The sequence below is a fragment of the Halichoerus grypus genome, chromosome X (assembly GCF_964656455.1).
Source record: "Halichoerus grypus chromosome X, mHalGry1.hap1.1, whole genome shotgun sequence".
NCBI lineage: Eukaryota > Metazoa > Chordata > Mammalia > Carnivora > Phocidae > Halichoerus > Halichoerus grypus.
This window is the reverse complement of record NC_135727.1, coordinates 40,837,816-40,851,882: the sequence shown is the minus strand read 5'-3', so window position 1 is coordinate 40,851,882 and position 14,067 is coordinate 40,837,816. Positions and strand designations below refer to the sequence as shown.

The following is a 14,067-nucleotide window of genomic DNA, read 5'->3' as shown; positions in this document are numbered from 1 at the left end:
CATTGTGCCCCTGAAAATAATATAATGTTATATGTCAAATCTACCTCAATTTTGTCTTAAAAAAAAAGGTTTAAAAATATCCAACCCTGAAAACTCTAATTTAAAATAATCCCCTCAAACAATAAGTATTAACATTGGATAAAAATGAATTATAGTTGTGACATATCACAAAAAAGCTGCTTCTCTGAAATGATCCTGAAGGTATTTTATGCAAGAGTTAGTCACACCACACTAGACAGCTAAGAATGTTTTACATCAAAAAGAAAAAATAAGGTGATCAGAGACCGGTGCTAATGGGAATGTATTTTGGAAACATCACAAAATTCCTTCTGGCATTTTTAGTTACTCCAAGGAGTCTTCTCTTTCTTCCCTAAATAGCAGTCAAAATGTTGTAAGCAGCTATTAAATAATTATGGGGCTGTAACCCATAAGAGACGGCAAAGATCATGGATGAAATATATTTTAGTCATGATGCTTTCGGACACTTCACCAAAAAAGCAAAATGTCATGAAAATACTCAAGGAACTTCTAGAACTTATAAAGAATGATAAGTTTAAGATTTTATGCTGCCCATCCCTTTATTGTGGCATGTGACAAATATTAATGTTATGGACCCAACAATGGTTTGGTATATGGAGAAACAAAAAATGCCTGTCCTTCGCCCCTACCTCCCCCGCTCTGTAAGAGAAGTAGCTCCATATATTTAAAATGAATAGCAAATTAGCTCAGATTGATTGTCAACTCTGTCCTAAGTGGTCCCAGAAGAGCTGGAGCTGCTGCAGTTTCAGTGACTGCCAACTCAGAAGACAGATGTGTGACTGCAGCATTGCCATCAAGCAAACCTTGAAATAAGGCTGTAAATTTTTACAGAGAAAGACAAAAGAGGAAAGTGGTATTTGGCTATCGCTACTATTAACTCTCAATTATCTATACTGATCAGGAGGAAAAGAGGCAGAGATAATGTTAAACAATGGATGAGTATCAAATTTGAGAACTGGTCAATATCAGCACATGTTCAGACATTCCCTGATTCAATGCTCTCGTATTTAATCTCTGACCACTTTCCAGCTCAGTCCCATCACAGTCAGTTCTATGGAGTTTGGAGAAGAAAAGGGGCCGGCTTCTCTCTAACTCATTCATGAATACTGAACAGTTGATTGGACAGTGCAATCTTTTAACATATTTAAAGTATACTGTGTGGTTTCTAAGTCACTTTTAAAGATACACTGATTTTTAAGTTAAATACATGATCCTATTAGCATTACAGTTGCTATGTCTTACAATAGGAAAAAAATTCGTACCAATGTTAAGGATATTAAACCACAAAAACATTCCCCAGAAACCTTTTAAAATACAGATTTTGACATTAAAATCATTTTTAAAAACCTATACAGTTACGGGCGCCTGGGTGGCTCAGGCGGTTAAGCATCTGCCTTTGGCTCAGGTCATGATCCCCAGGACCCAGGGTCCTAGGATGGAGCCCTGCCTTGGGCTCCCTGCTCAGTGGTTAGCCTGCTTCTCTCCCCCTCCCTCTGCCCCTTCCCCTGCTTGTGCTCTCTTTTTCTCTCTCTCTCTCAAATAAATAAAATTTTTTAAAAAAAAAAAACAAAACTATACAGTTAGAGATTTTTCTTCAGGAAAAAATATATTATTTCCATTGCTAAGATAACACATGAATTAGTTTTTCTAAAACTATTATTTGCATGTGAGTTTAACCTTAAACTTCTCAGGTCACAGACCATTTCAGCAGATGTGATCTCATTAACTATTAAAAAGCAAAATAAACCACCACCACCACCACCAAAAAAAAAAAACAAAACTAAACTCTCTTAGCATAATTAAAGCCTGACACTCTCTATTACTTGATCATGTTATTTCCTGATATGAAAAGGAAAGATTCCTTGGATGGGAACAGCAAAAAGAAGCCCACAGCAGCAGGAATTACTGGGCTTTTCCCTCTCTCTTCATCATAACCTCCACTGTCTCAGTTGAGAACCTACAGGAGACCTCATTGCATCTCCAGCTCAACTGAATTTTAAGCAAAAAAGTAACTCCCAGTAATCATTACTATCCATAGTCTTACTCTTTTTACCCTCTGTTGACTAAGAAATTTACCCAGTTAGAAAATATGTCCGACACAAAGTACTACGATTATCATACTTTGAAAACCCTTGTCCTCTACTGTTGGTACATGATTAAGATTTTTTTTTTTTAACATCCAGTGATGCCTACATTAGAATTGTTTTGAGAGCATACCAGGAGAAATAATACTGTTCTGGTAATCAGGAAATTTGGATTCTGGTCCTAGCTTTGCCAGTAATTAGCTGTATGTTCTTAGGGAAGTCATTTAACCTGTCTGGGCCACGGTTTCTTCATTTATATGAAGTAAGTCCTCTGTAGCACTAGCAGGAAAACATTGGCTGAGAGCCTTGATATTTCACTTATGACAAAGAAGATCCTAGCCAAGAGAAAAAAATTACTGTAATCTTTCTTTACAGCATATTTACATTTTGACATCCCCCTAACTCCACCCAAGATGCATTGCTCACTGTAGGAAAATATGCAACACACAGGAAGACAACTGAGTCAAACTGCATAATCTCATTCCTCTGTGTTTTCCAGTCACTGGCATTCCATCTCAGCCATTCTTACAACTTCTCCAAGGTAAGTAATTTTCAGTGATAATCTTCCTGGAAATGCCTTCCCTAGACCAATTTAATAGCTACTTTTTGAATCAAATGGCTTTGTTGTCTTTCTCCTCTCTCTCTCTCCTATACACAGTAATCTCTGATAAAGAGTTCTGCCATTGTTATTTACTAACCACCAACCTGGGCCAGGCACTGCTTCAGGAAAGTTCAACATTGTTTCTTTTAGTCCTTATAAAAAGGACCCTGAAAGGTAAATATTCTTCCTCATTTTTCAAATGAGGATATAGACTCAGGGAGATTAAGTAACAGTTAAGGTCACACAACTATTAAGTGGTAATGCCTTGACTTGAACCCGTCCATACTTATCAGACTCAGAAACTTCTCCCTATCAGGTAATTAATGCTAAAGCAATATAGAACTTAACATCCCTCTGATGGTTCAAAAGAGTTTAGAAAGGGAGAGGACACTTCTTCTGAGAGAAGGAAGCAAAGGTGGAGGATGGTACAGGTATGTCTAGAAGGGAAAAAAAGGTAAAGAAGTTCATGGCTGATGACCTCTATTAATGAAGAGAATAAGGAATCTGGAAATGAGAAATGAGAAAAGTTGTATTATTTTCATACTACATCTTTAAAAAGAGTAACAACTAATTGCCTAACTAGCCCCCATTTATCTCAATTACTGAGGTCTCACTAATACTCCTTATTTTAGGCAAAAGTCTATAAAAATTATTTTCCCTATATTTTTATTTTAAATCCATAGAAAGTTGAGAGAATAGTAAAAATCACAAACTTGTATATCCTTTATGTAGATTAACGCCCTGTTATTATTTTGCCTCAAATTGCTCAATCTCTTTCTCTTCACAAGATTTTGGTTGAACCACTTGAAAGAAAACTAGTCATGACACTTCTCTAAATAATGTAGCATAAAGCTTCTAAGAATAAAATGTTTTCCTACACAACCACAGTAACACATGTAAAAAAATAAAAAATTCATTAATATCATTTAATATACAGTTCTTATTCAGTTTCCCCAATTGTTCTAAATAACATCTTCTTGAGAAAACATAGGTGATAAGCTCCTTGGCATCGGTCTTGGCAATGATTTTTTGGATCTGACTCCAAAAGCAAAGGTGACAAAATTAAAAAACAACAACAACAAATAGGACTATATTAAAAAAAAAACCTGCACAGCAAAGGAAACCATTAACAGAATGAAAATGCAACCCACTGAATGGGAGAAGATATTTGCAAATGATATATCCAATAAGGGGTTAATATCCAAAATATATAAAGAACTTATACAACTCAATACCAGAAAAACAATCCAATTAAAAATGGGCAAAAGACATGAATAGATATTTTTTTCAAAGAAGACACACAGATGGCAAACAGACATATGAAAAGATGCTCAGCATCAGTCATCATCAGGGAAATGAAAATCAAATTCACAATGAGATATCACCTCTACCTGTCAGAATGCCTATTATCAAAAAGATAAGAAATAACAAGTGTTGGTGAGAATGTGGAAAAACAAGGACCCTCATGCACTTTGGTGTAGGCACTATGAAAAACAGTATGGAGGTTCCTCAAAAAATTAAAAATAGAACTACCAATGACCCAGCAATTCCAGTACCATGTATTCATCTGAAGAAAATGAGAACACTAATTTGAAAAGATGTACATGCCCTTTGTTAATTGCGTCATTATTTACAATAGCCAAGATATGGCCCTAATCTTTAGTGTCCATTGCTGGATGAATGGATAAAGAAGATTTGGAACACAGAGAGGAGGTGGATGGGGGGATGGGTGAAATAGGTGAAGGGGATTAAGAGTACACTTATCATGATGAGCACTGAGTAATGTACAGATATTGTTGAATCACTATATTATACACCTGAAACTAATACAACATCATTAATTATACTGGAATTAAAAATTTTTTAGAAAAAGAAGATTTGGTATACACACACACACACACAATGGGATACTACTCACCCATAAAAAAATGAAATCTTGCCATTTGTGACAACAAGGATGGAACTAAAGGGTATTATGCTATGTGAAATAAGTCAGACAAAGACAAATACCATATGATTTCACTTATATGTGGAATCTAAAAAACAAATGAACAAACAAAACAAAACAAAACTCATAAATACAGAGAACAGCACAGTGTTTGCTAGAGAGGAGAAGGCGAAATGGGTGAAGGGGGTCAAGAGGTACAAACTTCAATTATAAAATAAATAAGTCATGGGGATGTAATGTACAGCATGGTGACTATAGTCAATAATACTTTCGTGTATACTTGAAAGTTGCCAAGGAAGTAAATACGAAAATTTAATATCACTAATCATAAGAAAATAATCAGACATTCTACAGCTAGAGACATTTTGGAAGATAATGTAGTATTCTTATAAAAAATGTTTAACTGAATAAAATCACAAAATAATCAGACACTCTATGTGTAACACATTGTGAAACATAATTGGCTTGGGACTTTTTAAAAAAAGTCAGTCATGGGAAACAAAAAAAAATTCAAGAAAAATTTTTTTTGTAATTCTGTATGATGATGGTTGCTAACTAGACTTATTGTGATGATCATTTCACAGTGTATATAAATGTTGAATCATTATTTGTACACCTGAAGCTAATACAATGTCATAGTTCAATTATACCTCAATAAAAAATAAAAAGAAAGGAAGGCAGGCAGTAAGAAAGGAAGGAAGGCAAGGAAACAAAGGGGGAAAGAAAGCGAACGAGAGAATGAAAGAGAGAAAGAACAAAAGAATGAAAGAAAGAAGGAGAGAAGAGAAGAGAAGAAAGTCTTCTTGGTTTTGATCCAGTATCCAAAATTAACATAGTAGACGACTTAATTGTTAGGTTTCTTTTAATCTGAGACAATCCCCTTAACTTGGCTTTGAATTTTTTTTGTTTCCCATGACTGACTTTTTAAAAAGTCCCAAGCCAATTATGTTTCACAATGTGTTACACATAGAGTGTCTGATTATTTTGTGATTTTATTCAGTTAAACATTTTTTATAAGAATACTACATTATCTTCCAAAATGTCTCTACCTGTAGAATGTCTGATTGTTTTCTTATGATTAGATTCAGATGAACCAGTTTTGATAAGAATATTACATCTATGATATTGTATATTTCTTATCATGTCAGATCAAGAGGCACATGGAGTTATCCCACTATTAGTGATATTAAATTTTATCACTTGGTTAACGTGGTACTTGTCAGATAGTTCTGTTGTAAAGGCACATTTTCTTCTTTAAAATTTTTAAGTAATGTGTGGAGTGATACTTTTGAGACCATGTAAATATCCTGTTCCCCAACAATCTTAAACTCAGTGGTATTAGCATTCACTGATGACCCTTGCCTGAATCATCATGATGCTGGGGAGGCAAAATGGTGGCTTTCTCACTAAACTGTACAATTAAAATGGGTGAAATTGTGCTCGCTTAGGCAGCACACATACTAAAATGGGTGAGATTTATGGTATGTAAATTATACTTCAATAAAACTGCTTTTTTAAATTAACCCAGTAACATGCAATCTGTATTTAGTCCATTCCTTCTAGCATATTTTTTCTGCCAAGAAATGACTGACAGCTGAAACATTTTATAAATGAGGCAAGGTATTCAAGATCAGGGTAAGCTTAATAATGCTCTGTTGAAATTTTTTTAATTGTGATTCTCTGATTCTATCATTCTCTCCACAATTATTAGCTGTCACACTTCTATAAAGGCTTTTCCCTGCACTTCCCATTTCTCTCTCTCTCCCTCCCCCTCCCCACTCTCTCCCTCTCCTCCTCCCTCTCCTATCACTGCAGATTCATGGATTTCCCCCCCTCAGTGTATTATAATAATCCATTACTGATATTCTTTTTGATGTTCAAACCATCCTAATTTGGCCAATAGAAGCCCATTCAAGCACAATCTTGTGTCCTGATATAACACCATTAGTTTTGAACAATCTATTTTCTTCTATGAAAAGTTCCCGGGGTGCCTGGGTGGCTCAGTTGGTTAAGCATCTGACTCTTGATTTCTGCTCAGGTCATGATCTCAGGGTCCTGAGATCAAGCCCCAGGTCAGGCTCTGTGCTGAGCATGGAGCCTATTTAAAATTCTCTCTCCCTCCCTCTCCTTCTGCCCCCCTCCCCCATGCTTGTACTCTCTCTCTCTCTAAAAAAATAAAAATAAAAAAGTTCCAAACTCAACCTGCACATTCCCTGCCTGAAACCTGAGATTAGATATTTCCCCAAGAAGCCTTGGTTACTTTTAATGGGAATGGTTTTTAGAAACCAAGATTTAGGTGCTTGATGTGCTGTTCATTGCTATTGGGGTTAGTCATTGCTTCTTGGCCCTTTCTATAAATAGAACAAGGGAACAGGAAGTCATACTAATATTTGCACCAAATTTACAATACAAACATAAAAGAAGGAACAGAATAGTATCTTCTATTTTATCTTGTCTTCCATTATCATCACTATCCTTATGCCTCTGCTTTATCCTACAATATATAGGATGGCAAAAATATCATTATATTAGAATATATATAAACGTAATATAGTATAATTCTGAAACTAACAATAACCTATTAAGAAAGTTTAAGATTTCTTTGCAGTTCTTTCTGTCCTTAAATTATATACTAGTAAGAATGTACTATCAAGAACACCATGTTCAAAAGTTATCTGAGCTGGATGATTATGTTATAGTTACACAGGTTTGCTTGGTTTCAGTTTGTATGTATCCAATTTTAGCATTTGTCTTTCTTCCCAGTATTTCTGGCTTAATTCTAGTTTTTGAGTATTTAAACTTTTATGTGGGCCAAAAATCAAAACTATATTAAGAGGTATACATAGAGAAGTCATGCTTCTGTCCCTATCTCCCCAACCTCATTCCTATACAGCCCCTATTTTCATTAGTTTCTAGTTTATTCTTACTGTGTTCCATTTTATAAAAACAAGCAATTATAGTTCTCCAGAATTAATGTATACATACTATAAGTTAAGTAATACCCCTATAACCAAGCTCTCATTTGAGTGTGGTCGTGGTGCACAAAACCTGACTTGTGTCACATTTTCTACTTGCAATAACAGATAGCTTCACATACAAATAAACTCCCACCTGAATTCCGATTAATCCACTGTAGAGAGTCCATATGAGCATTCAGGATCCTGCAGATCTGCTGAAGCTAAAAACACATACAAAATTTTTAATTATGATAATTCTGATATGGTAAACAAAACAAACATAAAAAATTGAAATTAGGAAATGACTTTTCATTTCTTTTGGTAAGAAATGGACTGAGGATATATAAAGTATTAATGGCTTTTTTTTGCTATTTCATATTTGTAATGTTCATTACATCTTTCTATTATTTCAATCTAACTATTTTGTAACTGTCAAGAATTTGACTCCTGTAATTCAATAAGACACTGACTACTACAGTACAAAAATAAGTTAAAAAAACACTAAGAGACATTTCACAAGACACAAAATTCATGTAAAATTTAAAATACTACTTTTTCCAACCAAATCAGCAATTTTTTGTTGAGGTATAACTGACAAATAACATTCTATTAGTTTCAGGCATATAACGCAATGGTTTGCTATTTGTATATATTGCAAAATGATCACCACAATATGTCTTGTTAACATCTATCACCATATGTAGTTAAAAACTTTTTTCTCTTGTGATAATAACATTTAAAGATCTAATCGCTTAGCAATTTTCAAATATGCAATACAGTATTATTAACAATAGTCGCCATGCTGTACATTACATCCCCATAACTTATTTTATACCTGAAAACTTGTACCTTTTGACCACCTTCACCCATTTCACCCACCACCCAACCCCTGCCTCTGGCAACCACCAATCTGTTCTCTGTATCTATGAGCATGTATTTTTGGTGTTGGTGTTTTTAAATACCACACATAAGTGTGATCATATGGTATTTGTCTTTCTCTGTCTCACTTAATTTCACTTAGCATAATGCCCTCAAGGTCCAACCATATTGTTGCAAATAGCAAGATTTCCAAGTCAGCAATTTTTAATAAATGGTAATACTCAGTTGTCAACTGTGTGGAGAAAATAGGTACATTCTTATACAGCCTATAGTAATAAAAATTGACCCAACCCTTCAAAATGTAAATTTTTACAATATATATCAACAGTCTTAAAATATTCATACCTTTTAACTCAATATATTCTACTTCTAGGAACCTATCCAGAGGAAAAAATCAGATCTAAACATAACTGGTCATTACAGAGTAACTGTATAATGGCAAAAAATTGGAAACAGTCTCTCCACCAATTTAAAACAGTAATTCAACATATTATGGTAAAATCACCTCTAATGAAATATTATAAAGTCATAAATATTTTCAAAGATTTCCAGTTTTCAAAGAATGCTTAAAATTTTGAGAAAACACTGTGAAAGAATATGAAATGAAGACAGAATACAAAACTCCATATACGTATGCTTCCAATGCTATTTAAAACAAAAGGAGAATTTTTACCAGCATAGCAAAAAGACTTGGAAAAAATATACCAATATATTAGCAGGGTACTGGTAATAGAGGTGATTTAATTTTCTCCACAGATTTCCGTATTTTCCAAGCTTAATACATTGAGTAAGTATATGTATTAACTTTGTAATGAGACACACTAGACATTTAAAATTTCTTAGAATACTTTTGAAGACTATTCTAGTAAAGTCCAGGATAATAATGAAAGTAGGAGGAAATGAAAATGTTACCACACTTAAAAGAACAGTATGTAATGAAAACAGAAATTTCGTGTATTTTAACATAACAAATAGAAATACAACTTGCAGTAGGAACAATGAGTTTTTGTAAGAAAATGTAACTGAAGACCATATACCACAATATGGATCTGCTTAATAAAAATTTTAGGTGTTAGGTGGTCTCTCCTATCTCCCCCACACTCCCCTACTCTCTACCCCATCCCCCACCACCACCCCTGCATACAAACAGTAAAAATAAACAGGTAAATCCCAACATTGTGAATACTGTTAAACACTGTGGCTATTTTTCTACCCTGGTGTATGGCCCACAGTAAGGAAGCTTTGTTGATCTGGTTACAATAAATTATCTTCAAGAATATTATTGTTCAGCAAATGTTTTCTCTGCTTCTTGCCCAGTGATTTATGCTATCTGAGAAAAGAGATGAATTGTTGCTGATCTCTTGCTTCTTTTGTCCCGCTATTGAGCAGCAATTATCTTTAATTCACTCATCTTAAACATCTCAATCACCCTTGTGAGGAAAAACAAAAACAAAACTCACACCATTTACTCCCCACTACCAAAATAAAACAATCCAAGTAGAAAAAAAAGATAAGGATAGGATTACAGTCCCTTTTTACTTACTCTGTTCAGGTTTTCTTATTTTATTTCAACACAGAGAGACTAGATTTCAGCTCTGCCTCATGTCTAAATCTGCATGTATTTATTTATGCATAAAAATTCTTTTATAATTGTGGACTTTATAATCACAATGGTGAGCTAATATTTCATAAAAAGAAAACTTATATTCTGTCAACTCTTGATCATCTATGTGAACACAAGGAGATGGTAGCATGGATAATCCCAGACTAATTTGTATTTGTCTTTGTTCAATTTTAGATTCACCCAAAGTAGAGAATGGCATAATTTTTATAGCTAGAGGGGACTTCAAGATCATTTAAGTCCACCCTTGACATTTTGCAAAAGAAGGAGCTAAGATCCAGAGAGATTAAGTGACTTAAATAAAATTCTAATGCTTTCTCAACTATACCATGCTGTCTCTTTATAATTAAAAAAAGCTAGTAATGTGTACATAGATAAAGAACTGTCTGTATGATTGGACAAAGAGCTTACTAAAGAATAATCACGATATATATTCTTTGTCCTCACCTACCCAGGTCCTGGCCCCACTCTGAATTATACTCAACAGACAGAGAGTACAATGGGAGTTCCTACAATGGGAGATTCCTCTTACCATTACTGCCAGGGAGTGAGAAAGGGGAAAAAAGAGAACTCCCATTTAGTTGCTAAGACAATTGGGAAAGGTAGAGGAAAATAAGCTCTTTAATTAGAGCATAGATAAAGGGGAAAAGTACCAATCCTTTCTTATGGCCAAATTAATTCAAAACATCTCAACCCTCTAATTGGAGCCTCAGGTTTATTTTCCCATGCTAAAATACACTGACATTATGAGGTAGGTAGATTGTACGAGGCAGGGGGAAACCTAATAATCACATCTAACAAAGTTTCTATGGAAAAATATATTTTAAGACTCAAATAGTTGACTTATTAAACTTTTAAGACATAACCCAGTCATAAGTTAAGGATTGCCTGGATATACCTAATAAACCCAAACATATATACTCACAATTACACGAATCCATAGAAAAACATGTAAAAGGAAGAATGAATTAGCTAATGAGTAAGGCAACAGAAAAGTAAGTACAGGGACATACTTAGCTATGTGAAGAACAGGGAGAAAACCCTGAACATTTAAGGAGGAAAGTCGTCTTTTTTTTTTTTTTTTTTTTACCCTCCTGAGAATAATCACAAAAAACTCAAACTTTTCTGCTCCTAAATCTTTCCTGCCCCACTTAACCATACCCCAAAGTTCATATCTGTAGAGGCAGGTAAGGAGCACAAGAAGACAGGAGAACGCCACTAGCTAAAGGAACTCACAGAATGTTAATTTCACACTAAAATCTTGGTTGTCTAAAGAGATAAAGCAGTTCACACACCGGGTCAGTAGTGTCAGCAGGACTTCCAAATGTATTCAGGTGCTCGATAATGTCCTTGAGATCTTGGGCCATTCGTTTCAGCTGAGCATCTATATTTTCTGCTAATTTATAACTGAAAAAGCAGGTAAAATAAAGAGATTAACAAGAAATGCTTTCGCCGCTATGTCTCGTTACTGACATACAAAGATGATCCTGCCAGCTGGATTTTCACCAAGTCCCCCTGCCTTCTAAGTAGGTCTCGGTTATGACAAATGGCACATTTTTATGTAGGCGGCATTCATGACCTTATTATTACCATATTCTAAAAAGACTCCATAGGTGAAGGCTTTTAAGCATCTTGGCATTTTTATAGTCACCTATTTACCCTCTGGATAATGTCCTGGGGAGCTCTGAAGCAACGAAACTCTTTTTAGCTCTTACAATGAACTCATAAGACATTTAGATACATGATACAGTTATTCGGTGTTTAGGAGTATTCAATAAGTGCTGAGATGTCTTCAATGATTTTAAATACGTAAATTTTCAAAGTAAAACCTTATATAAATATACTCCATCATCCAACAAAAGATATTTTGAGAAATGAGATTAACAATAATCAAAGGCAGATAAATCTGCTAAGTTCATAGCAAATATTAGTTGGCTAAATTCTCAAGATTTCCACCTGAACTATTTACACACATACATACATACACACTTAACCTAGTCAATAATATGTTTATGAATTAAAGTGATCAGAGTTTTTCAACCTTAATGTCTATAAAGATTAAAGGATTCAATGAGATTTATTGATAACTATCTATCGCCTTTCTGTCCCAGAGTATTTAAAGGTAATTGGTTACCTTGATTGGTGAAGGTCCTACTAAAGATTCCATCACAATATAAATCTGACTACATAAAAACAATTGGAAAGAACTATGTTTCATTATTCCTTCAAATTACAGTTAGGTACTCATGGCCAAAAGTGTAAGTCTCTAGGTTTCAAAAAATGATAGAGTGCATAGAAAGCAATGCAAAGAAAAAAAAAGATTCACAAAGGCTGAAATACAAAAGCAGAAATAGAACTAGGATCCATACAGATTATTTAATGCACCTACAAAAAAGTTAATTCGCAAGCCTTTAGAAAATAAGCTCAGTCTTAACTCACTAATAATTCAGTACCAAAGGGAGTCTGATTTGGTCTCAGTCTGGTTTATGTAGCACATTCAGACAAGTTTTCCTAATAACACTTTATTATTTGGCCTGATTACCAAATTTCAGTTCTGGAGAGATAAAGTTACTGTGGGGACACTTGATAATATTATCAACAAAAAGACTGAATCTCACACACACACACAAAAATATATTCAGCCCAAGACACTGACAAAATCATTCCATTTTTGAAAGCTGTGCAGTCTGTCCCCAGATTAACAAATTGCCTTTAAAATAGCCAATGATTTATCACTGAAGCAATTGCATGAACATTAGGTTTAAAAGAGTCAATATAAACAGGAGACCATAAATATCCCACGATACTATGACACCACACACATAAAACTTGTATTTCTAATTTAAGAACAAACTTGACAAATATAAAAACTTTACAGTGGTCATGTATAAGCCTGAGATTAGTAAGTGTACAAAATGCTATAAAACAAAACTGCCAGAATGATTACTTCATTTTCAAGCATCCTGAAAAGTTAAACGGAAAACAGCCAAATAAGTTGATAAATGGCAACTACAAGAATTTGTCCTTTTCTACCAATTTTTATTCCCTGCCCTTCAATTCTATTTTTTCCCTTTTTTTTAAAGTAGCTAAGTTTTGTCCCATTCCTTGATCTTTATTCAGTTACTTACGTCTTTCCATGCTCCTGATCTGCATGCTGCAGATAAGCAGACCCACTCTGGTCCTTCACAAACTCCTCTAAAGGGGTCAAGAGATCTTCCAGTTCCTTCTGCTGTGACAGGATAAAATCCAATTCTTGTTCCAGCCTAAAAAAAACAAGTCAACGGAAGGGCCGATGAAAGGAATCTGGAGTGTCAAAATCAATGTCAAAAATTACAACAAGGAAGAAAGAATGGACAAAGAAATAGATCTTTAATCTTTCAACCTAGGGAGTCTAAGGCTCTACCTCTGCTGATCCAGTTTCACTTTTTCCACTTCTCCATGTAAAGTAGTAATCTATAAAGGAAAACAAGAATACAATAATGTAAATATTTGAATTTATGTTGTAATTTTAAGGCAATATTAATTTTCTCATATACACTTCAAATATGAACAATTTCCTAATTCAACTCGTTACAAAGGAAAATATTTTTCAGTTGATCACCAATATTGGGATAGAAAATTAACCACAAAACCACAGGTCTGTGTACAATGCTCTTGTACAATACAGGTAGATTAATGAGACTTTGAAAATACTTGTACAATACAGGTAGATTAATGAGACTATCTTCTTACCTTCTCACCATTCTCAATCAATGTACGGTCCCAAGCATTGACCTGAGTGGCCTGGTGAAGAAAGTACCTCTCTTGATCCTCTAAATCAAGGTTCCATTTGTTTATCAGACCCTCCAGCTGACCGTATGTCATTATGGGAGTTACAATTGCACTAAAAAAAGGATATAGTAAGATCATATGATCACATTTTTAAAAGTATAACTGTA

General features: G+C 34.3%; 1 protein-coding gene across 5 annotated transcripts in view; it reads right to left on the bottom strand.

Moving 5' to 3' along the window:
• Nucleotides 1-14,067, bottom strand: part of NUP62CL (nucleoporin 62 C-terminal like) — a 73,623-nt gene that overhangs the window by 15,571 nt on the left and 43,985 nt on the right. For 4 of the 5 annotated variants that reach the window (XM_078064119.1, XM_078064122.1, XM_078064120.1 and 1 more), the window contains 5 exons: nt 13,862-14,012; nt 13,533-13,582; nt 13,258-13,392; nt 11,425-11,536; nt 7,784-7,850 (listed from right to left, as the gene is read on the bottom strand). In XM_078064119.1, coding sequence (XP_077920245.1) covers nt 7,784-7,850; nt 11,425-11,536; nt 13,258-13,392; nt 13,533-13,582; nt 13,862-14,012 — 515 coding nt within the window. The remainder of the gene's footprint in view (nt 1-7,783; nt 7,851-11,424; nt 11,537-13,257; nt 13,393-13,532; nt 13,583-13,861; nt 14,013-14,067) is intronic. The other variant, XM_078064123.1, reaches the window with a different exon arrangement.